The sequence below is a fragment of the Ailuropoda melanoleuca genome, chromosome 2, assembly GCF_002007445.2.
Source record: "Ailuropoda melanoleuca isolate Jingjing chromosome 2, ASM200744v2, whole genome shotgun sequence".
In the NCBI taxonomy this organism is placed as follows: domain Eukaryota; kingdom Metazoa; phylum Chordata; class Mammalia; order Carnivora; family Ursidae; genus Ailuropoda; species Ailuropoda melanoleuca.
The window spans coordinates 146,208,479-146,235,001 of NC_048219.1; the positions used below are offsets into that span (position 1 = coordinate 146,208,479).

Consider the following 26,523-nt stretch of genomic DNA (forward strand, 5'->3'; position numbering starts at 1 on the left):
CCTGGCTGGGAGGCCAAAGGTGCGCGGCGCCCGCCAGCCCCCTCCCGCAGCCTCTAGCACCGCGGCTGGGAGGCAGGCCGCGCCCGCTCCTTCAGTCCCGCCGCCGGGGAGGGGTTTCCCGGGACGAGCCGGCCCCTTTCATCCAGGAAGTGAAAGCGACGTCGGGGTCAATGAAAACAAACGGGGAGCCCGGGGGGAAGGAAGGCGGGCGAGGAGGAGGGAGCGCCGGGACGCGGGAGGGAACAGCCGTGTGGGTGGAAGCGCGAGCCGAAGGCCGGTTGCGGTCGTGATTTTGTCGCCGCCGCCGCCGCCGAGGCTCGCCCGGGGATGTCTGAGCCCGCGCCTGACGGCCCCCGAGTTCCACGCGGCGGCCGCCGCCCCGGCCTCTAAGGGCCGCCACGTCCCGGCGGCGCGCGCGCGGGCTGAGGACGGCTCGGTGCCGGCGGGGTTGCCCGGGGAGTGCCCGGGAGGGGCTCCAGGCTCCGCGCCTACCCAGCACCGCGGCCGGCGCCCGGCCAGGAGGATGCGCGACGCCGGGCTCTGAAGCATGGAGGGGGTTCTGTACAAGTGGACCAACTATCTCACAGGTCAGAGGGCTCGGGTACCCCGGGGGGCGGTGGGAAGAGGCGGGGGGCCTTGGGCGGGTTTATGTGGGGGGCCTGTGGAAAAGGAGGGTCAGGGGCCCCTCCCTTTGCCTGGCTTGTAGTGACCCTCACAGAGAACGGGTTCCATTTGCTTCCCGGGCTTAATCCCTCGCTCTGTCCCCTGTTAGAACTGGCCTCTGCAGGGGATGGTTCGAGACTGCGCACCTTCCTAAGGGTGGGAAATGCGCCTGACCACTTCTTTCCCGGTGTAATAATACTTAACTTCCTCCTGTGGCTTCCGTAACAATTTCCAGTCACTCGGCGTGTGTTGTTGCAGTCTCCATCCTTACACTTGATTCGGCATTTTGTTAATAACTGAGTTCTCAGGGTATAGGACTAGAATGGATCCTGTAGGATCAAGATTCAGTTTTAAGAAATCTTGTCTATATTTTTCACATTTATAGGAAATTTTAGCTCGGTTTATTTTAAAAGTTCTCTTGTTTAAGTGGTTAAACCGTCCCCAGATAACGTTCTCTTAAGAGTTGGTTGTCAGTGAGCTATCTTTATGTTTTGGAATTAAGGTAAGGGTGAGAAATAGCGGACAACAGGGCAATACACAGAAGTGGAACAGTGTCATGTCACCCATGAAGTGGGTTGGAAGGAAAAACTCCGAAGAATTTGTGTTTCTTTAGAAACGAGAGGCCAGCCAGGAAGGGTCTTTTTCCATGAAACCAACAGCCTGGTTCATTTAAAGAGCCTTAATTGAGAGTTGTAGTCCCATCTCTGCCATCAACCAACAGTAAGGACAAGTCACTTACCCTCTTAAGATCTCAGTTTGTGAAATACAGGATGTGATCAGTTAGCATATCTTGAAAGGTGTCTTCCAACTCCAGAATTCTGTGATCTCACCACATTAGAGGAAAGGAAATAGGTTTAAAGTAAGATTAAGTAGCAAATTTCTTGTTTCAGTATAATGGGCATCTTGACTTGCTACCCACTTATTTACTCTGCCCAAAGTATTGAACCTCTTGGTAACTGCACTGCATGGTACACTCAATTTGTGTCCACCCTGACCTTGTGCAAAATCTGCACATAAACACTTTAAGGTATAAGCATTGAGCTATGGTTGCCCCTCCCTTCCTTCCTTCCTTCCTTCCTTCCTTCCTTCCTTCCTTCCTTCCTTCCTTCCTCCCTCCCTCCCTCCCTCCCTCCCTCCCTTCCTCTCCCCTCACCTTCTCTTTCCTTCTTTCTTTCTTTCCGATTAATTGGAATGCTAAAGCCTGATTTTATAGCAGCAAATGATTTAACATTTTTGATACATGCATGTTTTATTTTGCTCACACTAAAATGTCAAAGAGTTTGTTTCTATAAATAACATGTTTTAGCAGGAAACTTTTAAAAAACGAGGTAAATATTTTTTCCTAAGCATTCTTGTTTGGGCAGTTGTGAGAACAGTTAAGCTGTTTGGTTGAGATATGGTATTAACTTTAAAGACAGTGGTTTCTGTGCTTTGAAATGCAAATGATCATCTCATTGCAAACTCTCATAAGCAATGGTGTCCACAGTGTCTTGGGAGGAACCACTTATGCCTAGCCTAGAGCAATGGGTGATTACTGAGATGACTCATAATTTATTCCTGTAGTGGAATGTGGTCTTGGTGGCCATCTTTCTCTTCTAGGGCACTGAGCCCCAGCTGGTTGAGCTTTTAACCACATGTGCTTAAGCTTTTAGTGTTTGCAGAGCATTTAAGCAACTTGCTAGTATGCATTGTAGAAGCTTGCTGAAATGAAATCTTTTGTTTGGAAGAATTCCACTTTAAAAATATAAATTTGACTCAGTGGCATACTGATTATTAATTTTAGTTCATCTTAGGTCAGAAGAATGAGCAGCTGTTCGTACTGAATGATTTTGAAGGAATATTTCAGTTTCATGACAGTGTTCTTTGAGACTCCTTTGTAGAGATTAAGGATTTCAGTAACGTTTGGTAGTTGAAATAAAAAGGAAGTTTTGTGGGTTTTTTTTTAAAAGAACGCCTATGAATCTTTTTCACAAAGATATAGTCCTCTGTTGTATAAATGTGTGAATCAATTAGATTGTTTTAAATATTTCTTCAAAAAGGTGTGTAGAGATAACAGTCTTAATTATTTTAATATATTTAACTTTGGTCACCTTTCAAATTACTACAAATTCTACATGAGTCATTTTGCTTATTATTTGTTTTAAAGAGATATTGAATCACAATAATGCAGGCTTACAAAGTCACAATTTGTCTTATAGGCATACTGGACCTGGAGTGGAGTGTACTTTTACCACCTTGGTTATAATTTGTTTGCCTCGGTGAATTAGTGTTTGGAAAGATAATGGTTTCCTCATTTCTGTGCATGTTCAATATAAATATACTCTCATGGAATAAACTGCATATCTTTACTCGCATGGATAACGTGCAATATCCCACTTTTCTGGCGTTTAATCACTCATTTAATCACTTGAGAAATACGTTTTTTTTTTATCACCTGTTATGTGCGAGGCACCATTCTAGATGCTGGGAATGCAGTGACAAACAAGATAAAGTTCATGTACCAGAAGAACTTACCTTTTGATTTGTTAGGCTAGGCCTCATTAAGGGTTATAGTGTTTCATAATAAGAATTTTCCAAGTGTTTGAAAAGTTTTTATTTTGGATATCCATCTTTCTGAACTGTATTATGACATTCCCTCTTGTGAAATTTAACCTCTTTATGATGTCATTTCAAAAGTGTTACAGGAAAAGCTATTTGGGGAGATAAGTCCTGGGTCTTTATCAGGAGGTAAGAATGAATCTCCCTGAAAACTATTTGGTACTATTTGGCCCTGGAAAAACTGAATTGATTAAGCATATAGCAGGCTATGTCTAATGTAACCAGGCTGAATTGTGATTTAATAGTTACAGAAAGAACAAGGATAGTCACACTGCCTTCAGTGAGGCACTGTGCTCATGGTCACTGTGTTATTAACCAGTGAACTGTTGTAAATTAGTAGCATGCTTGATAAGATTTTAGGGAACACTGAGTTTGGCTTGCAAGAGTGGCAGTTGAACTCTGAGGAAAGCCATCAACCTCATCCTCAGCTTTGCCGTAGAGCCAAGTCTAGGACGGTTGTGCGATCTAGTCACTGAATAAATGCAAATGAAATGAATGATTGAATTTTCTAGCTTTTCTGCCTGAGCTGTGCAGTAGCGGGGCAAGGAGAGAGGGAGTGTGGGGAATCCATGCTCTCACCACAGACTGTGCAGCTTCCGTGGAAGAGATTAGAATTCATTTAGTACTCACTTGTGCAAGGGAGTTTGCTTAGGCAAAATGTGAAAGAGGTGAAGGTCACATTGCAGAATTAAAGGTCTGGGTGGCACCTGAGAGGTCCTCTTGTTCAATCCAATCATTATGGAGACTGAGAATTTTTTATATATATTGAAATGAAAAGATTTGTTTCAGTTTATCTAACTAAAGAGTGACAATCGAGCTGGGGCTAGAATCTGTGTTTCTGTTGCTTTTTCAATTGCATTGAAACCCAACTCTCTTCCCTTCAGGAAAGGGGGAAGCCATGTTTTACCTCGTGTAGGGTTATTATTGAGGATGAGTCTCATGGGTTGTTAATGAGAAGGTTGTGAGCCAGAATAAAGGTATTACTCTCTATATCTATGCTGATCGACAGATTTCTGCAGAAGGCTCTCCCAACAAGGTGGGACTGAGGCAAGAACATTTTGGGTAAACCTTGGCCATTAAAAATTTCATTGTCAGAATGTTACTTCAGACCCAGAAAACACGGATGGCAAATTTTGAAATCATAGTTTTCTATGTGAATTAAAGTAATTTCTTATTAATCTTTTGTTATTTATAATCTTTGTAGGTTGGCAGCCTCGTTGGTTTGTTCTAGATAATGGAATCCTGTCCTACTATGATTCACAAGATGATGTTTGCAAAGGGAGCAAAGGAAGTATAAAGATGGCAGTTTGTGAAATTAAAGGTAAGTGAATATGTGAAATTAGAGAAATTTGAAGTTACGCAAGTAAAGCGTTCTTCACTGCAATCTAAAAAGGGGAAAAAAGTATTTCTAGTCCGATAGGGCTCTTCTAATGTATTTCCTTAGCAATTACGAGTGGCACTTAGCATTGTTAAGCACAGTTTTTTGCATTTCTCATTTTATACGTGTACTTTGAATTGAAATTCAAAAATTTTATAGTGTTAGTCTTCCAATTTGGACCTGAAAAATGATCTCTTGAGGATGCTACTTCAGTGTCCACACTGAGTCCACAAGTGTTCTCTTTCATTCTCATGGTAAAGGTATTGTGAAGATTAGAAGCTGAGTTTTACAGATGTTGAGGCAGGGTGCCTGGCTGGCTTAGTCAGTAGAGCGTGCAACTCTTGGTCTTGGGTTCATGAGTTCAAGCCTCACGTTGGGCATAGAGCTTATTAAAAAAAAAAAAAAAAGCTGAAGATAATGAGGCAAGCTCTGTAGGGTTTTTGATAAAACATGAAGTCAGAGTCATAAACTCTAGTTCTTTGCTGAATCAGAGATAAGCTCTTCTGGGTGATAGAGATATTTTCCTTTTCTCCCAAAAGAGAAGAAATAAAGCAATAGGTCATGCTGTAATTTTCATGGTGGAAAGTTTCATGGACCATTGATTCATTTGTATGTGAGGTTGGGTTGTGTGGGGTGGAGGTAGGTAGGAGAGATCAGATAAAATGATAACAAAAATACTGAATTCTTCAAGGTATTGAAGGAAAAACTAAAGCACTGGAGGAGTGAATATCAAACACCTACAGGCCTTTTTTATTTTTCTTCTGTAGCTTGAATACTTGTCTTTCCCGAAGGGTACTTTCTGTGACACAGTGAGCTCTTTTTTTTTTTTTTTTTAAATTTTATTTATTTATTCGACAGAGATAGAGACAGCCAGCGAGAGAGGGAACACAAGCAGGGGGAGTGGGAGAGGAAGAAGCAGGCTCATATCAGAGGAGCCTGATGTGGGGCTCGATCCCATAACGCCAGGATCACGCCCTGAGCCGAAGGCAGAAGCTTAACCGCTATGCCACCCAGGCGCCCCGACACAGTGAGCTCTTGGTCATAGCTATCAAATGCTTCAGAGTAATCTTCCTGCTCTGTGCATTTTCTTATTCAGATTAAACCAAAGCACCAGCTAATGCATTATGTTACATTTTCCAGGGCTGGATTGCTAAATTTGTGTGGTTTCATGGTGGTTCTTAGTATGATTTAGACATGGAGACAAAATAGAAGTTTTGCTTGCTACACATCTGGTTCTTCACATTCATTTAAGACTTACCACTAGGGCTCTTTCCACAGCAGTGATTCATAACTTGGGGTAGATCAGTGTCATCCAGAGAGCCTTCTCCAAAATGCATGTCTGCCAAGTGATTGTAACACGCTCCCGTTAGTTGAGAATTACTACTATTCTACTGGAAGGAAGTCATAGCTATCTAAGTTACAGAAACACTTCAGTCTAGTGTATTGTTACTGCGGCTTCTCTGAAATATTTGCGGTATGATTTTGTTGTTTATTTTTAACAAACATACTGAAATGAATACCAGTAAGTGTTGGCCTTCCAGCTACTCATTTTTGATGTACTTATTTTTGATTGCACCATCATCACCTGTAACACTTTAGAGCTCCTCTTTTAGAATTGCCATCTGGGGGCCCCTGGGTGGCTCAGTCAGTTAAGCAGCTGCCTTTGGCTCGGGTCGTGATCTCAGGGTCCTGGTATCGAGCCCTGCATCGGTCTCCTGCTTGGCAGGGTGTCTGCTTCTCCCTCCACTGTGCATGTGTACTCTCTCTTTCTCTCTTTCTCAGGTGAATAAATAAAATCTTTAAAAATAAAAAAGAATTGCCTTATGAACCAGTTTATAAATCGCACAAGAAAAACACATTCAAAGCATGAGTTTTTTTTTTTTTTAAAGGATGGTTTTATCTCATTTTATTCCCCAGATTTGATTCCAAATGGTACTTGGTGAAAGTCAGAAATCAAACTACCAAGTTCAAAGATTCTCCACCCTTGAGGATATTTAAAAGACTTAGTGGCAGAATCCTAAGGCAATTCTAAAATGTTTCAAGCTATAGCAGCATTTTTACTGTTGTTGTTTGTTTGAAGGAATCATTCTGTTCAAGAATAACATACAGAAGAGGAAACAAATCTTAAATATTCAGTTTGAAGAATGTTTACAAAATGCATACATTCATGTAACCACCAATCAGATTAAGAATTCGAATATTATCAGCATCCCAGATGCTGGGATATTATCCTGTGTCCTCAGCCACTAATTCCTCTAAAAAGTAACCATTAATCTTTTATTGCCATAGATAAATATTGCCTACTTTTGAACATTTTATAAATGGAATAAATCAGTATTTTGTGTGTGTGTTGGCTTCTTTCACTCAACATTGTGAAATTCATCCATGTTGTTCTGTGTAATAGTTCAGTCATTCTTATTGATTTGTAGTATTTCTGCTGTATGATTATCCCACAATTTGGCTATCCATTTTAGTATTGTTGTATATATATATTTTTCCCATTTGGGATTATATGAGTAAAGGTACCATAAAGATTTTTATATATTTCTTGTTTTGAACATATGTATGCATTTCTCTTCAGTATGTATCTGGAAGTGAAGTAGCATTGCTGAGGCATTGGGCGTATTAATACATCTAGCTTTAGCAGTATTAAAGAGAAAATTATTCTTGATACTTGCTAGTAAGACCAACTTTATTCCAGTCTCTCTTGATAAGTATAGGGAGTACTGCAGTGGGGTTTTGTAGTAGGGGAAAGAGATTGGGCTCAACTCAGAATATGATAAGGAAAAGTGGGAATTTGTAGCCAAGGGGTGGGGGGGGTCGGTGGATGGAAAATTACTAAGAGAAAACATCAGGGAGTAGGGGGCATTCTTGCTAAACTGACCTTTAGGATTCTTGCTGAAGGCAGGCCGGGTGATCAGATATTACCTGGGGGATGTTGGCGGTAGAGAAATTTTTTCAGAGATTGAGAGTAATCAGATATTGATGGTGGAGGATTCTGGCTAAACTGACTTAGCAGAATTCCTGCTAAAATTGGACCCTGTAAGGACAGAGATGGAAGCCCAAGGCAGGCCTAGTCAAGCAGAGGGCTCAGAGGAGCTTGACTGAAGTTTGACCAAGGAGAAAATCTTTGTCGTAGATTATGCCAAACTGTTTACCAAAGTGGTTGTACCAATTTATTCTTGAACGAGCAGAGAATGAGAGTTCCAGGTGCTTTGCATTCTTGCCAAAACTTGCATTATCAGTTTTAAGATTTTGAATATTTCTAGTGTATATACTGGTATGGTGGTTTTAACTTGTATTTCTTCAATAACTAAGGATAAGGTTTTTTTTTTTCTTTCAGATATTAATTAGCCATTTGAACATCCTCTTCTTTTGGAGTCCCTTTTCAAGTCTTTGGCCTAATTTCCAAGTTGGGCTATCTTTCATGTTGATTTGTAGGAGTTCTTTATATAGTCTGAATGAGTCTTTATACAGTGTCTTCTTCCACTTCGTGGGTTGCATTTTCTTTCTGTTAAAGGTATCTTCTGATAAACAGAAGTTCTTAATTTCAATAAAGTCCAGTTTTTCAATTTTTTAAATTAGAACTTTTTATGTCCTGCTTAGTAAATCTTTTTTCTTCTTGAAGTCTTACTGTTTTACCTTGTCTAGTTAAGTCCATATTAGGTCTGTGATTGACTTAAAATTTATTTTTATATATGGTATCAACAGGGGTTAAGATTCATTTTTGCTTGTAGGGATATTCAGTTGACTGAGTATCGATTATGGAAAACAGCAGCCTTTCACCTAGTGCACTGTAGGAACACCTTTGTCACGAAGTGAGTGACCGTGTACATTGGGTCTTTTCCTAGACTGTCTTTTGTTCCAAGGGCCTGCTTTTCTATCCTTGTGCCAATATCACACTGTCTTAATTTCTTTAGCTTTATACTTCTTAGTATCTGATAGTCTAAGTTTTCTGACTTTGTTCTTTTTCAGAATTGTCTTGGCTATTATTGGCCCTTTGCATTTCCTTAAGACAACTTAGAATCTGCTTGTAAATTTCCACAACAGTCTGCTGGAATTTTGACTGGAATTATATTGAATCTATGCATCAATTTAGGGAGAATTATGTTCTCCACAATATTGAGTCTTATGATCTATTAACATGGTATATTCCTATATTTAATTAGGTTTTTATTTCAGTAATGTTTTACAGTTTTGCATATAGAGGTCTTGTCCATTTTATGCTAAGAATGTGATGTTTTGGGAGTCTTGTTCTTAAGTTTATTGTCTTCTCAGGTCACTACTCTGGAGGGGACATCTTTGATTAACACACCAATTTTGTTATGCTTAAAAAGGAGTCATCCTCGAGTGCCTGGCTGGCTAAATTGGTGGAGTGCTCGACTCTTGATCGGGTTGTGAGTTCAAGATCCACATTGGGCATGGATCCTACTTAAAAAAAAAAAAAGGAGTCCTTTTATTTTCATTTGTAGCAACAATTGTTAGAAATTAGAGCTTTATTTTCTTTTGAGGTAGCTATTGGTTTTCACTAGTATTAACAAGTAGCTAAAAAAGAGTTACTCTCGGAGCCTGGGGATTTCAGTAGTTTTATCCTAGATTGGAAATCTTTTGCACGCATCATTGATTATTGCATGTTTATATATCTCACTATCTACATCTGAGGATGGTCTTTATAAGTAGAATAATAAGCTAGCAAAGCTTTTGTGGCATTATTTGCCATAGTACATCTGGTCAATATTTTCAGTAATTGATCATATAAATTAGGGCTTCTGTCAGACTTTCAGGGCCCCTGAAAATTTGGCTCAACTCAGCTTGTCCATTCATGAATATCATTACCATGTAATACAACACAGGCTGTATTTAGGCTTGTCTACTCAGGATTATGTTTATTATGTTTATTTCTTCATCTAGGCCTTTTTAATGGAGTTTTTCCCTTAACTAAATACTACTATTGTCACATCCTTCTTCCTGAGGCCTTATTTCCTACCTCTTCTTACTTTCTCTCATTTTAATTACACCAGATGTCTCTGTACCAAAGAGTTTATCATTTAGTTGTTTCAGTTATTTTTGGTGTGTCAGTTTTTTTCCCTGGTTAAATTGTCAGCTCTGTTAGAGCAAAGACTCCTTTCTTTCTCCTCTCCTATCTTCCCCCTTTACCAGCTCTTCTGAGCTGAGTAAATGTTTGTTGATTAAGGACAGTGTACCACAAATTTAATCTTCAAACAAAGATTGAGGATTGGCTCGGTATAATCCTTGATTAGTTCTCTTTTGTCAGAGTATCAGGGCAGCGGTGGTGTAGGAGAGGAGGAGCAGGATGAGGGGGGAAGAGGAGAAGATCTCAAAAACTCATGCTTTTGGTGTGCCCTTAGTTCTGGACTGCTGTGCTAATGGAAGGTGGCCGTAGGTACCGTTTATTGTGCTTCTGAATGTCAGGCACTGTCCTAGGCTTGGGGGATACTAAAACACAGACTTTGCTTTCAAAGAAATCGATAAAACATGTCTGATAAGTGGGACAGTGCCTGTGTATTTAAAGTAGTACAGGCAGCCCCCAGAGAGGGAGTTTTTAGTTTTTAGTGCTGTTTTCTCTTTCTCTTGCCACCGCCACTTTGGGCCCCCAGCCAGCATGAGTATATGTGAACGTGTGGTTTTGAGGGGTTGCCAGATAGCCCTTTAGGGAGAGGCAGTGCCTGCATCCTGAAGCGAGACTTCTTGTCTTCAGTGTGTCTGAAACATCTAATACTGTGTGAGAGTGATGGATTCTCCCCAAATTGCCGAAGTTCGTGACTGTATCCCCCCGTGTTTATCATCATAGTCCATTCAGCAGACAACACAAGAATGGAATTAATCATTCCAGGCGAGCAGCATTTCTACATGAAGGCGGTGAACGCGGCGGAAAGACAGAGGTGGCTGGTTGCTCTGGGGAGCTCCAAAGCCTGTTTGACTGATACTAGGATGAAAAAAGAAAAAGGTAACTATAAATTTTTCTTTTGTGATGAGAATATTTTGTTAAACATAAATGTAAAGTGTCCTTTGCACTTTTAGTAATCTATCCTAAAGACATAATCAGAAATGTAGATAATTTACATGCATAGATACTCATCATAGTAAAAAAAACTGTAAACAATGCAAAGGTTGAAATTTAGGGGAATGGTTCAGTAAACTAAAGGCTGACAATAAGTTGATACATAGCCAGTAAAATGTTTACAAGGAATTTTAATAATGTGAGAAAATGCCCAGTGTTAAATGATAATTGCAAAAAAGCGGGATTCAGAATTACATACCTAGGAGCGCCTGGGTGGCTCAGTCCGGTGTCTACCTTTGGCTCAGGTTATGATCCCAGGGTCCTGGGATCAAGCCCTGTGTTGGGCTCCCTGCTCATCCTGGGAGCCTGCTTCTCCCTCTCCCTCTGCCTGCCACTCCCCCTGCTTGTGCTCTCTCTCTGTCTTTCTCTCTCTGTTCAATAAATAAATACAATTAAAACAAAACAAAACAAAATTACAAATCCATTGATTGGTCAGCTCAGGAAAGATATGTAAAGTTGGTCAAGTTGTTCCCTTTGGAAAGGTAATTTGTGGGAAGGAGACTCACTTTTCAAGCATCAGGCTCCCTGCTCAGCGGGGTATCTGCTTCTGCCTCTCTCTCTGTCCCTCCTCTTGCTCATGCTCTCTCTCTCAAATAAATAAATAAAATCTTTAAAAAAAAATTTATATTTTGGTAGTGAGTTTGCAGTTGTTTGATTTTTCTTTTCTATATTTTTTGGTTTTCCAAAATTTTTCATTGAGGATATATTTCTTTTATAATTAAAAAATAGTAGAAGTTAGTTAGATTACTGAAAACACTAAATTATGGGTATTGAAAAATGAAGGCCCAAAATTGAATTTATAATAATTTAAAAATATATGAAAGAACATCATGGGTAGAGTATGGCTAAAGGTAGGGTAAGAAGGAATGGAAATTCACAATAGCCAAAAGGTGGAAATAACCCAAATGTCCATAGACAGATAAACAAAATGTAGTATACATACAATGGAATATTATTCAGCCTTTAAAAGGAAGGAAATTCAGACACATGCTACAACATGGGTGAATCTAGAAAGGTAAGTGAAATAAGCCAGTCACAAAAGGACAAATATTATATGTTTGCACTTACTGGGGTACCTAGAGTAGTCACATTTATAGAGACAGAAGGTAGAATAATGGTTGACAGGGGCTAGGGGACAGGGGAGATGGGGCTATATTATTGAATTTCAGTTGGGGAAGATGAAGAAATTCTGGAGACTAATGGTTATAGGACATTGTGAATGTACTTAATGTCACTTAGCTATATACTTAAAATGGCTAAAACGGTAAATTTCATTATATGTACAATTAAAAAAAAAAAAAGAAGGAATGGACTTATATTTGAGTAGAAACTAATTTAGGGTAGGTCAAATGGGCAGATAGAGCTGGTTTGGCCCACTGTGGCCAGAGTGACTTTGTGGCTAGTATCACAAAAGCTGTGCCACTGATTCAGGGAATATGGAGAAATACCAGGATTTACTACGTGTATTTTCCCCTGCTTCCTCTGCTATTTACACTGCTAGTTGAGAAGGTGTTGGTAAGTGAATGGCTGAGATTATGGCTGGATGTTTACTGTGTCTGGACATATTAAAGAAAAGAAAGTAAGCTCTTAATTCTGAAAACAATATAATGTGAAGGCGAAATTATGAAAGGAACAGAAGAAAACAAGATGTTTATGTAATAATTTTAACTACATAAAAATTAAAAACTTCTATAGGTCAAAATGCACAATAAAGAAAACTGAAAGAGAACAGATAGATCTGGAAAAACATTTTCAGTATCTAGGACAGGGGAAAGATTGCTCTCTTTAATGTGTAAGAACTTTTATAAATTATTAATTTGTGTATTATTAAGAGAAAAACCGAACATCACTGGAGAAATATGTAAAGTTTAGAAAAGACAATTTAAGAAAGAAAAAATGTACGTACTTTTTAAATGAAAGATGAGTAATGGAATGGGAATGTCCTGTATAAAACATCCAGTGGTTGGGGCTCCTGGGTGGCTCAGTGAGTTCAGTGACCAGTTCTTGATTTTGGCTCAGGTCATGATCTCAGGGTTGTGAGATGGAGCCCCAAGTTGTGTTGGGCTCCATGCTCAGTGTGGAGTCTGCTTGAGAGTCTCTCTCTCTCTCTCGCCCCTCATGCCACTCACGTGCTTATGAGCTCTCTCTTTCAAAATAAATAATATCTTTAAAAAAAAAATCCAGTGGTCATCACCCTGCCTCTGGAAATTAATCTACCTAAACTTCATGTCAGATATATGACTCCCATTTTTTTCCCAGTTATTTGAAGAGAAGGTGTTTCTTTAAGACCCTTGTATCCTATGTCCAAGAACTCCCACCTCTTAAGCTACAGGTATTTATATCTGTTGCCTTACTTTTTAAATGATTCCATTTTGTTTTATTGCTCAAAGGATATAAAAACAATCTAACTGAATGTTTATATATGTTCTTTTCAGAAATAAGTGAAACCAGTGAATCTCTGAAAACCAAAATGTCTGAACTTCGCCTCTACTGTGATCTCCTAATGCAGCAAGTACATACTATCCAAGAATTTGTTCACCATGATGAGAATCCTTCATCTCCCAGCATAGAGGTATATACAAAGATGATCCCTTCATGTCTGGTTATGCTTTTTTTTTTTTTTTAAAGATTTTATTTATTTATTTGACAGAGACAGCCAGGGAGAGAGGGAACACAAGCAGGGGGAGTGGGAGAGGAAGAAGCAGGTTTCCAGTGGAGGAGCCTGATGTGGGGCTCGATCCCAGAATGCCGGGATCACGCCTTGAGCCGAAGGCAGATGCTTAATGACTGAGCCACCCAGGCGCCCCTGGTTATGCTTTGTAATACCCTGGTGGGTGAGCTTCTTCCCATAGGGTGGCAGAGAAGCGTTTTCAAAATGAGCTATTTTTAGCTATCCTGGGCTGTCCCTACTACAGACTCTGGGTATCTATAAAATCTTCTAGATTATATCTGTGCAACCAGAGTAAAGCAAGAAGCAGCAAGTTTCTCTGGGGAATCAAGGCTTATCTTTGCAGCCAATCCGATGATTTGGAGTTTGGCGGGGGAAGGGGGGGAAGAGGCATTCCAGGCTTTGTTCTCTGGGCTGGAATCACTAGGCAATGGCTCTTCTCTTTCTTTTGGTAATAAGGTCCCAGTTTCAGTGACTGAGAGTTGATGATTTAGCTTTATCAAAGAACTTTTTAAAAATGTCCTAGAACAGTAACATAGGAATCAAATTTCAGATTTGTGGGGCCTGGCTATGAAATAGGTTCACACTTTCTGTTAAAGGAGAATCAGTGGGCCCTACTGTTCTCTGGGTGAAAGGCCGGCATGGTTCCCAGTCTCCTTTCACCTAACTTGGGAGAAGTAGGACAGGAAATCTTCCTGCCCCTCCTGTGGCCTTCTCCTGGTAGGGAGCAGTCTTCTGTGAGGTCACCTTTAGTTGCAGGCACGTTAAACCCTAGGGGCATTTACTGTTCCACCACAAACGCTCTGGAGGTCAGCGCCCTCAAATTTGCTCCAGCAGCTCAGTGACGGTGTCAAGGACCTGGGCTTGTTCTGTCCTTCCACTCTGCCATTCTTGGTGTATTTGGTTTTTCCCCTTATGCCCAAGGCTTCAGGGTGACCGCCAAGGTCACAAAGATGCAGGAGGCAGTTGGGGTAACCAGGGTGGAGAAAGAGACCTTCTCAACTTGCTGTCCCGGGCTTTTATCTGGGAACAAAAGTCTCAGCACCTTCTCAGCGGACTTCTCTCTCTCTCTCTCTTTTTTTTTTTTTTGGTCTGGGTCAAAGGAAAGTAAGAAATATCAGTATTTGACATAGGGTCATGGACTAGCCAGGACTGGCTCAGACCAGTCTGTATTCATCCCCCAGGGTCAGGACACACTGCTGTCTTAAAAAAATATCAGGGGTTGTATTCTAGCAAGGAAGAAGTGGGAGAAGGGGTTTCAGGACAGATATGAATTGTTTCTGCCATTAAGTAACTCTCAGGGTGTTCCACTGCTGTCACCTCCTTTGGAATTCGGATACTTAGAAAATTATTGTTTAGGTTAGGTTTATCTAAGATACATTTTTATACATAGTTTTCAATATGGTTGGTATTTGGTTTAAAGGCAAAACTCATTTTTTCTTAGACTCTAATTTCATACATTATTTGCTTGAACAGACATTTCTTATTCATGCATTGCTTTAATTTTCTAAGGTAGTATATTTTAAGTAGATTTGCATGTAAGCTAGTAAGGTGTCTGTTGGAGATAATGTTTAGTCACTTGATTAGAATGTGGTGCATGATTCCATATAGTTGTGTGTGAGTCTGTTCAACTCAGTGTGTAATTTTTCAGAACATGAATGAAGCCTCTTCTCTGCTCAGTGCCACATGTAATACATTCATCACAACGCTTGAGGAATGTGTGAAGATAGCGAATGCCAAGTTTAAACCCGAGATGTTTCAGCTGTCCCATCCGGATCCCTTGGTTTCTCCTGTGTCACCTTCTCCTGTTCAAATGGTTGGGAATTGTTTTTCTTCCAGTGATGTTGCATGTTTGTTTTTGTTTTTGTTTTTGTTTTTATTTTTAAGGGAGGAAACTGGCAGTGGGAGGGAAATAGTCAACAGATTGAATTTTTTTTTTTTTTTTTTTAGATTGTACTCATCTTTGGTGTTGGAGGCTTTCAGCTCTTTGGGCTCAGCGTGTGCCAAAGTCCTGATTGCCTCCCCTTGGAGGACCGTGCCATTTACCCCAGTGTGCTGGGGAAATATTATAATGCTCTGTGGGTGTTGTGACATGGAAGAGGTTGGGGGCACTGCTCTCCTCGGGATAAGATTAGGGATAAGATTAAGCGAAGGGGTAAAATTAAGGAAATCTATAGGAGTTTTAAGGGGTTTGAAGCAACACAATGTAGGGGAAACAGTATTTTGTAGTCCGTATTTGGAATTGAGCCCTTTGAGTAGGCAAGTTACTTAATCTTTCTGGACCTCATTTTCTTCATCTGTAAAATAAAGAGTCTCCTCCACCTGCAGGTCATTGCAAAGGGGGTGACCTCTTTAACGCAGGTACTTTGTGTTAGCTTCTTTCCTTCTGATTGCCCTGGACAACAAGTACTCTTTTGGGGGCGATGGACTCGTTGTCCTTCCCAAGCTAATAAACTTGCTCAGGCAAGCTGTGCAGAACTAGTAGGTGAGACAGGGTTTGATGAGACTTTGCATTTCTTTCATCTAAGTGTTTTCAGGGGCCCTTTTATAGAAGGAAAAATGCCACCTGGCTACTATTTTAGCAATTACTTGAAGGCTCATTTGTTAGAAGAAAGAATAGTGTACAATTTATTCCTACAATTTATTTCCTTAATCCACCCCAGCCAAATTAGCTATATGAGATTAAGTAAAGATGAGTACCTAAATTTATTTAGATCTTTGTTTTCTAATCAATGTATGATGGGCTAATAATGTCCTCTAGGATAGGTGTACTATGAAAATGCGTTTTATGGGCAAATTATTTTGGGAAGTGCTAGGTTAACGTAAATGAATTGGGTTTCTCTGTCATAGGACTTCTTTTTTTTTTTTTTTTTAAGATTTTATTTATTTATTCGACAGAGATAGAAACAGCCAGCGAGAGAGGGAACACAAGCAAGGGGAGTGGGAGAGGAAGAAGCAGGCTCATAGCAGAAGAGCCTGATGTGGGGCTCGATCCCATAACGCCGGGAACACGCCCTGAGCCGAAGGCAGATGCTTAACCGCTATGCCACGCAGGAGCCCCTGTCATAGGACTTCTTAGAACCTCTTTTATGCTGATGTATTATGAATCTCTTAGAAGGAGAGGTGGTGTGCATTGTTTCTGAAATTTTTTTGACCCATCTTGTCTATTTTTGAATAGCATCTCATAGGACAGTAGTGTTCAGTAGAACAGTTTGACAATATTGCTTTATAAAACAATTATAGATGTATTATGAACTGCGAAATAACCTATATGGTTGAACAAGAAAAGATCTTTTGAGATGGATGTATATAGAGTGTTATATTCCTAGATTGGGCACGTTTGGGATGGTATGGCCATAGATGTCGGTTCTAGCGCTATGTTCCTGACATTGCTATATAAGGGCTACACGTTTTTTAAGGTGTCAAGTACAGACTTTACTACAAATATGACTGTATTTGACTTTATAGAATCAAATGCAATGAAACCACCTCAAAGCTGCCTTGTTTTTGTCTTGAATTTCTGAGGAGAATTCTGTTACAAATGCTCTGTAGTCCAGAAAGGTCATATGTGTATTTTCTGTCTATGAAACTATAATAACTGTCTGTTTTTAAATCAGAACCTTTTATCAGTAGTGCCATTACAGAAAGTCCAATAAGCTAATCTAAAAAATATTGGTTAGAGGCTGCTTATTTTTACTTGCTTTGCCATTTTACTTCATACATCAAGCAGAACTTGTGGCTTATGATAATTAGTTCTGGAGGCACAGTGTGGAAAAAAGTTCAGACAGTCTTTGTGGGAAAATTTTTTTTTTTAATAATATGAGTAAATGGAAAATAAAACTGAAAGATTTGAGAATTCTAAAACTATTTAAACTGATTTTTAAACTACTTTATGTAGTCAATCTCATTGTGTCCCTCCTAGAATAAATTTGCTTTCAATTTTATTTCAAATCATAATCAGAAATTCAAACAATCGTCATTTTGACCCACAGATTGAGTGATAATTGTAGTGGGGATGTCCTTGGGTGAGGAATCCCAAAGGACTTGATTTCTATTAAAGGAAGTGTTAATATCCATTTGCATCTCGATGTCCATCATATTAGTGTTCCTGGACTATAAATTGGGCTGGTCATATCTGTTGTCATTTCAGCTGGGACTTCTCAGAGCAGCTGGTGGTGGCTCCTGTTACAAATACAGTAGGCATTTACCTAACACAGATGTTAGCTTGGACTTGTAAGACCCTTGAGCCCCTGCATATAAAAGCAACTGTCCTCAGCTTGTAGCATAAACTTTGCTTTTCTGCTACTTTGCTAAACGTTGAAATAATCTGTTTTAATTGGGGACCTTCTTCTATTTTTGGGGGGAAGTAGTTGGATCTTTTAAATTAAGTTTATAGTATTTGTTGTATTTATTAATGCTCTTAATCAGGTTTTTAAAGTTTTTAAAAAATATATGTTTTAGAGACCTATTTGAGACTTAGGGTTCTTCTGAGTTCTTTAAAGACTTTAGTTACTAATGCCATCTTCCATGAAAACCATACTTTAGAACATCTATATAACAGCTACCTGAATAATGAATTATAAAGAGAGGCTTTGCTACCAGACTCTTTTTGTGGCCTTTAAGAAAAGAGAGGGAGAGATAGTTATTAGAATATTTTCTGGCTTGCTAGATATTCCTTTAAATAGTATGGTTTTTTGGATTGGTTATATACTTTTTAAATATTTTATATAATGCACATACACACACATATATATGATACATATAAAATATAAAATTTTTTTATTATTGAGAAAAGGATCTAGCATGTTTTTGATATGTGTTCAGAAGGATTCCAGTTAATGGTTATTAGGGACAAAGCTTGACATTGTGCTGATAGTGTTGCTTGAGTCTGTAAAAGGTAAATTTCTTGGCCAGTCTTCTTTTCCTCTGAGCAAATTTGTGTTGTTTATGATAATGATAATACATTAGAGTTGTATTATTCTACTTGATGTATGGATTATGCTCACTTTCTTTTTAAATTTCTAGATGAAGCGTTCTGTCAGCCATCCTGGTTCTTGCAGCTCAGAGAGGTAAAATAACCTTTTCTTTTTAATCAGGTTCTTTCAGAATTATACCTACTTAGAGAATTCTTTGGCCCTTTAACATGAAGTAGTGTGGGATGGAAACTCTTTAGAGCAGAGCCTGGTTCTGATGTGCTTAGCATTATATCCAAGTATAGGGCCTAGCCCCAGTAGGTAGTTAGTGAAGATAAAATGAGTGACTAAATTAAAATTAACCAGCAAGGTAAGCACCTTGTCAGCTCTTGTACTTTTTTAAAAGGTTTGAAATTGTGTCAAATGATGGTTAGTAGAAATCCATTTTTGAGGTATCAAGGGTCCAAAGTTTAGGTTCATTTTCCGACAGCTTTTTTTTTTTTTTTAAGATTTTATTTATTTATTTGACAGAGATAGAGACAGCCAGCGAGAGAGGGAACACAAGCAGGGGGAGTGGGAGAGGAAGAAGCAGGCTCATAGCGGAGGAGCCTGATGTGGGGCTCGATCCCATAACGCCGGGATCACGCCCTGAGCCGAAGGCAGACGCTTAACCACTGTGCCACCCAGGCGCCCCTTACGACAGCTTTTAATAGTGATATATTCATGCTGATCTGTTGTTTCGTTAAGAATTAAAGATCTTACTGAAAAAGAGAAAAACCAATTGATATTTTAAAGTATATATTCATATCAACACATTTAAGACATTTATCTTCTAGATAGATCTTGCCAGTATCCCAGGCTACTAAAGTATTCTTCATCTTGGTGGGTCAGTCTTTTAAGTTGCTCTGATTGTCTTATTTGGTTCTTTGGAAAGTGACGAAATTATAATGACAGTAGCTTTTATTTCTGTACATTAAGAAAAAGTGCTAACTGAGCCCTTAATATTGTCACTTTTCCCCACCCCCTTTCATGATTATGTAACCTCTGAACTATCATGTGCTCAGAGGAGCCCTGTGATGTATATATATATATCCAATCCTGTCAGGGAATGAAGAGTTTCACCAGCTGAGTTTTCTAGAAAAATAGAAGCTTGATCCCTTTTACAAATTTTTATTTTTATGATGGAAATTTTTCTGAACTATATTTTATCCTTTCTACCTTGTTAGATAAAATATAATTAGAGTTCTTTTAAAAAGTTATTTATTTTAGAGAGAGGGAGAGAGAAGGAACATGGGAATGTGCAGGAGAGAGGGGCAGAGGGAAAGGGAGAGAGGGGCGGGCAGAGGGAAAGGGAGAGAGGGGCAGAGGGGAAGGGAGAGATGGTTTTAGGCAGATGTGCTGAGCGAGGAGCCTGGTGTGGGGATTGATATCACAACCCTGAGATCAGGACCCTGAGATCAGAACCTGAGGCAAAACCAGGAGTCAGACATTTGACCAACTGTGCCACCCAGGTGCCCCAAATATAATTATAATTTTAAAATTATTTTTTTCTTGATAAATCAAGATTGTCATCACAAACAGTAATGTTGGGCTTTCCATACAGTGGTAGCTGAAGTGCTGTTGAGTGGTGATGATTTGCTTCTGTGTTGGATATTTTAGATTGATTTTTCTAGTTTTCTGATTTTCTAGACTATTTTTTATTTATTTGTTTTTTAATACTTATTAATTTATTTGAGAGAGAGAGTGTGTGCACGCGGGCGTGCAAGCCGGGGCGGGGTGGGGTGTGGCAGTGAGGAGCAGAGGGAGAAGGACAAGCTGACTCAGCGCTAAGTGTGGAGCCAGACATAGGGGCTCAGTCTCACCACCCTGAGATCATGACCTGAGCTGAAATCAAGATTGACGCTTACCTGACTGAGCCACCCAGGAGCCCCACAGACTGCTTTTTAAAATAGTTTTTGTAGCCTCCATTTGCCATGTCTGTTTGTTTTTGCTGCTGTCAGTGAGTTGACCTCTAGCATGTTCCTTACCTACTTGCCTGTCCCTTTCACTCTGCTTTTTTTGATCAGATATGGATTGACACTAGACACATGCACTTGTGAAGTCATAACTTGTAGTTTTCAGACATTTGTTAACTATCTGATATGTCTATGGTCTCGCTGGATCCTTCTCTATAAAAGAGGTTGCTTTATTTTACCCCCTTTCCATTTAGTTTGGCTCAGAGGTCATATTCAGGTTACCAGCTGGATTCTACATGTTCTGACTTGCCTGTGGCCTGACCTCTGAAGGAGTCGAATGTTGCTAAAATAGAAATTTGGAAATAAAAATAGTTCCTCTTTCTTTTGAAGAAGTCATTTAAAACTCCGGTTAAGGGGCGCCTGTGTAGCTCAGTCCATTAAGTGTCCAACTCAATTTCAGCTCGGGTCATGATCTCAGGGTCATGAGATTAAGGCCCATGTCTGGTTCGTGCTGACTGTAGAGCTTGCCTAAGATTCTCTCTCCTTCTGTCCCTCCCGGCCTACCTGTACCCCCTCACATGCGTGCTCGCTCTTTCTAAAAAACAAACAAAAACAGAAAAACCATGCCAGTTGAGTTGAGGGTGTTGTCATTTGTTTAAGGCCTTACAGAATAATGAGTTTTATTTAATTTGTAGGAGTAGCCACTCTGTGAAAGAACCAGTGTCTACACTTCACCGACTCTCCCAGCGGCGCCGAAGAGCCTCCTCAGATACGGACTCCTGTAGTGATATCCCTCTCGAAGACCCGGATAGTAAGTTACACGGGGCTCTGCCTCTTTCTTTGGCTTCTTCTCCAGAATCGTTGTGGCACTCTTCAGTGTTGAAATAAATGAAGGACACTGATAGGTGGCACTGTGCCTTGCTCTTGGACTCATTCCTTACTTCAGAGCCAGGCGAGCAGCACACAATGAACAGAAGCTCGTATTTCCTCTTACAGACATTGCTATTACGTTGTTATTACCTGAGAAGTGCTGAATACCTCTGTGTAAGTGCCATATCTTTGATTTACATAGATAACATCAAAATTTCTTCCCTCTACATTTTAGTAATCTCTTAGTAATGTTCTACTCCCACTATATTTACATTTCAAAAACATTTTAGAAGAAAGTGTGAATTGTGGGTAGGATTCTAGGGGAAAATAAAGGCAAGTTCTAAGATCAGAGGGAAAAAATCAGCATTGTTACTTAAATAATTTGAAATGGACAAGGAAAGTAAATTTTTCTGGTGGTGGTGGTAAATTATAGTAGCATTTATTCCTGTACCCTTTTCTCCCTTTCTCTTTAAAGAGGCAGCATACTATGATTGAATACTTTAGGAAAGGTTTTGTGGTTTATGTTCAAATTTAGTTATTTTTCTCTTCAGAGAGAAAGCTTTGAAAGTATGTCAGAATATCTAGTTAGATAGTAGTGACCATGATTTCCAGTGAACACAAACAGGTCTTACTATTACAACTCCGTTAGTAGACTTTGGCTTTTCAGAGTCTTTACTCTTGCCCATGAAGCATGTGTGATGGAAATTATATACAGTTCCTAGTTTGGGCATAGGTCGTCTTCCAACAATTTGTAAGTCTGTTGTTTGGAACACAGATTTTATTTCTCTTGTGGAAATGACATGATAAAGGATGTTTAGATTTCTTTAGGTTGCCTGGAAAAGTCCAGCAAATCCTTGATTAAGGTAGAGCTGTTTTACTGAACCAGAAGGTTAAACAGTTTAATGAGAAGGCAAGATAAAGTTCATGAAGATGGTGGAGTTTGGAGAGGGACTGCTGGTCATTTTCAGATTTTTAGAAGGTGATGGCCTCTTTTTTTTTGTTGTCCATTTTTCTTCCAGAACTGTATATTAATATATAGCACAACTCTATGCTCATTGCCATTTTTGAACTTAAGTTGGGACAGTGGGTAAAAGAAGGAAGGAAAAGGGGTGAGGGTGGAAAGGGGAAAGGAGAAAGAAACTTTCCCAGGCCAATTTAGTACAACTTGGAAGAGATAAGAGGAAGAGGGTTAGAGGTTAGGCATGGGAAGAAAAAGCCAGAGGCAGGTAACATAGATTCTGATTTACCTTGTTCTTTCTGCCTGGTTTACATGACCCTTTGAATCTAGAGCCCATGAAAGAATTCTGTATGCTGCCTTGTACTTTTCTCTAGATGCTGTTCCTTTTTACTTTAGGCGGATCAATTCCATTTGTGATGGCGAAAATAGTTTTTTTAAAAAAATCCAGCCATTTTTCTTAGCTCTCTTAAGCACCCTGGTTTTGAATTTTTGAAAACAATTTTCATAAGCTCTCAGTGTGCATGTCTGTCTCCATTTAGCATTCCCATGGTTAGCTGTTAAGAAGTGTAACAAAACTAGTCACATATACCTGCACACACATGTACACACATACACACATGCATCCGTATTTATATACATACATATATCTCAGTTCTCCAGGACATTTTTTAAGTTGGGAAGTGTGGCTAGGTCAGAAGTTTTATCTTTAGATTTCCTTCTGTTTATCCTAAAGGTTAGTGTCTTAGTTAGTTGACAAAGCGGAGACTGAATTAGTGCTCTTCTTTAGAAAGTACATGTCTTTGTGGCTGCCCCACTAGGAATATTTATCCCCAGATATTCTTTTCCTTGAGAGAGAGAACGCCTTCTATTTTCTGTTAACTAGATCTTAAAAAATTACAAAAGTAGTAAACATTCATGGTAAATTCAGATAATGTGTGCATATAAAAGTGCAGTTGTTTTGAAATGGGGCCCTGCCAGTGTGTTTAGCTGTGTTCAGTTGGAGCTGCAGTGATAGTTCTGTGAGTCGTATTCCAAGTGGAAATATGGGAACTTTCCGTGTGAGGTACCTTGTCAGCTTTGCTCAGGAAGTCTTAGATGAAAAGAGCAAGACCTGAATTAGTCCTAGTTCTATTACCAATTGTGGGATCTTGGGTTAGGCATGTAACCTTTTTTGGGTCTTGTTTTTTTGTTGTTGGGTTTTTTTTTCTCCCCCCCAGAAAACAAGGAGGATACTAACAGCATTACAACAATCAGGCTGAAAAATCATTAGTTAACTAAGACGATATTCACTTCAGCATATATTTACTGACTGCCCGTTATATGCCAGCCATGGTTCTAGCAGTGGACAAAACAAATAGCTCTCCTTCGGGTCGCTTCATCATTTATTTCATTAACTGTGAAGTTTCTCCTTATGACTGCCAATAGTGGGAAAGTGAGATTTTTCTCTGTTAAGCAAACAATCAAAAAATTAATAGGAAACTGAAGGAATTTCACGTTCCTAAATAGGAAATTAAAAAAAAATTTTTTTCCACGGAGAACTGGAGTTAATATTGATAGGATGTTTAACCTTTTAATTAATTTCTTAATAGGACCTGTTCACTGTTCAAGAAGTACGCTTAATGGAGATTTGGCATCAGCAACCATTCCCGAAGAAAGCAGACTTATGGCCAAAAAAAAATCTGAATCGGAAGATCCTCTTCCATCCTTCTCCTCCTGAGGAAATGGAAGTGTCCAACTTCCTCTAAGTATTGCTATGCAAAAGCTGCTGTAATTAAACTATGTTATAGGGAGTAGTTTTTCCCTTAGGATTTCTCTGCACTTTATAGAATACTGTAAAACAAACAAACAAACAAACAAAACAACCCACATACCTTTGAAGTGTATTTTATCTTTATATAGTTTATTTGCAAGAGTATTTTCCTAATAACTTCACAGTATGAATGTGCATCTTTTTTTTTTTTTAAACAAATGATGGTGTAACATTTTGACCTCCATAAGGACAAATGTAGATATTTTTCTAAAAAACTGTGAGGGACTGACAGATTAGTCAGTGTGTATTGTAGCTTATAAACATGAAATCTTATAAACATAAGGTTTCTGTTGGACAGAAGTGTGATATATGTAACTTGTGCCATGGACCAGATGGTCACTTTACCCCAGCTAAAAATGAGTTACGATGGCAGCTTGATGGTGACTCTATTGTATTCCTTTAAGCAAAAGGAAACATTTAATATTCTAAATATTTTTAGCCCAAATATCGTGACATATTGAGGATTTTTAGAAAACCAGACTGTGCTGTCCTTCATATGTGAAGTTGACACTACTGATTTGTCAATACCAAATGTTGGGTTAAAGTATTTAACTTTTATTTATTTATTTTTCGGTTGCATCAAAAAATGATTGCATCCTAACTTTTATGACCTACCAAATTTAAGAGGTGTATACATTGTTATTTACATTGTTCTAGAAAAGAGGTTAATGTTGTAGTGACCTTGCTCACTTACACCAGAGAAATAAACGCCTTTCAATGGAAGAGGATTTTAGTGCTTTTTTCCTAAAATAGACATTAAGCTGCTGTTGTAAGGTATTATGTTTGCAGCTCTTTAGACTATCTAGAGACATTTTTTTAATTTATGACTGTTTATACAAAAAAGGAATTCTGTCAAGGTGACTGCCCTACATCATTTGAGAATGGCATTATTTAAAGAACAAATAGCATTTTTTTGGTAGTGCCTGTGCATACCTATTTTCAGTGTTTGCCTTGTAAACTGTTTTTTTTTTTTTTTTTAATTCACTTTGGAGTGATGGTTTTGTCCAAGGTCTTGGATGAAGAGCACTTTAAAACAAACTGATTTGGTGTTTTTAAGTTAATCACATGTTTAATAAATGTATGGTTTTTGCATTCAAACGCATCACATAATACATTGTATTTTTTACATTGTTGATACTCTGTCTAATCTTTATCAAGTGCTATTAGTGTTCTTTATTGCTTTGATTTTGTTTATATATTTGGACCTCCCAGTGAATACACAAATGGGGCATATTTTTAGGTTTGTTGCCTATGAGCTTAGAATAGTGTGGCCTATTTCACTTCAAATTTCTCTCGTAGGTTTATGTGGGACATTTTTTTAAAGAGTTAATATTTGGTATTTACTTCACTAAAATAAATCTGTAATTGTAAGTTTAAAGTAGACATAAACAATCTAAATACATTAATATGCATTTAGATAAACTGTATGCTACTTAAAAGTATTTGTGGTTTTAAATAGCACACAGGTCATTAGACTATATTAAGTGGAATTTTTCTTCTGCTCCTATGTTGTATTTCATATGTTTAATTTGAGAAAAGTTTAATAATGTAATAAGTTTCATGTTGAGTAATCAGAGTTTTTGCTTTTTTTTGTGGTAGTAAGAATTTGCATAGTGATTAGATCATGAAAGTCAAGGTGCTACTGATAGGGAGTTTTTCAGGTCGGTATTTTTTTTTGAACCAATAGGTTTATAATGAGAACACTATAACAGGCTTTTGAACTCATAGGAAATAAATCCATTTTTTATTGCTTTATCCAAAAAGATGAGTTCCTGAACCGTTTTCTGTAAATATTTTTTAAAATAAAATACTATCATTTCTGGGTCGTATGATTTTTTCCCCCTTGAAACAGGTGCTTTGAATAGGTGTTGCCATATTCCTCAGTATGGCTTTTATTGTTACTGGGACCTGCTTTTTCACCTTAGGAACCAACACATTTGTGAAATCCTCTTTTGGGGGGAGTCTAAATGTATCCTGAATGACATCTAGGTTTGGATTAGTGGATTGATAACATGAAGCAACCTATAAAGCTTCAGTGAACCTTGTGTTTTGAGGAGCCCTGTGTTCAAGTATGGCCTGACTTTTCTGAATTTTAAGAAAAAGGTAAACCAGTAAGAACAATTCTGTAAGAATTTTAGCTTGTCAGAATTTTCTATAACGTATAGATATTGGTTATTCCCTTGTTGCTTTGTCTAGGCCTTCGGGTTATGGAGAAGTTTGGAGACCTATGGTAAATCATTGATCTTCTAAGCAAAGCCCTGTGCTTGCTTTTCTAAGTGCCTGGTTTCTGTTGTGTGGGAACCCGGGCCTCCGTGGTTAAAGTGACTTTGATGCGAATTCTTTTCTAACTGGACTAAATTTGAATTCTGTTATGTTACATTGAATTATTGTGTTATCTTCAATCAGGACAAGTTGAGAAATGGATGCTGTCACTTGAATTTCAGTTCTAAAGCGGGGGATGAAGGACCTTCATTTCCACAGTCACCAGGGAACCTTTGACCCTGAAGTGTAGGATTGCAGTGTGCATTATTACACTTAGTATTTAGAAATCGTCATGACCATCTCAGGAAATATATCTTTGTGTTATATTACTATTAAACTGCTGTTAATACTAATTCCACATGCATT

The 26,523-nt window shown here is 38.8% G+C and overlaps 1 protein-coding gene across 2 annotated transcripts; it reads left to right on the forward strand.

The window, feature by feature from the left end:
- The first annotated feature begins 180 nt into the window (after positions 1–180).
- On the forward strand, positions 181–25,715 carry PLEKHA3 (pleckstrin homology domain containing A3). 2 transcript variants are annotated; one of them, XM_034654808.1, is made up of 8 exons: positions 181–587; positions 4,466–4,582; positions 10,494–10,607; positions 13,157–13,293; positions 15,041–15,205; positions 18,415–18,458; positions 20,953–21,068; positions 23,675–25,715. In XM_034654808.1, the coding sequence occupies exons 1-8, from the start codon at positions 548–550 to the stop codon at positions 23,800–23,802; spliced, it is 861 nt and encodes a 286-aa protein (XP_034510699.1). In that variant the 5' UTR covers positions 181–547; the 3' UTR covers positions 23,803–25,715. The 2 variants fall into 2 exon arrangements, with proteins under 2 accessions (XP_034510699.1, XP_034510698.1); XM_034654807.1 differs by having other exon boundaries at positions 185–587; positions 10,452–10,607.
- Positions 25,716–26,523: the final 808 nt, after the last annotated feature.

Bases quoted from the DNA above. Each gene is read 5' to 3' on its own strand.
- PLEKHA3 (XM_034654807.1), top strand. From the start codon at position 548: ATGGAGGGGGTTCTGTACAAGTGGACCAACTATCTCACAG. The intron at 588-4,465 runs GTCAGAGGGCTC...TAATCTTTGTAG, and splicing joins GTGGACCAACTATCTCACAG to GTTGGCAGCCTCGTTGGTTT. The intron at 13,294-15,040 runs GTATATACAAAG...GTAATTTTTCAG, and splicing joins CTTCATCTCCCAGCATAGAG to AACATGAATGAAGCCTCTTC.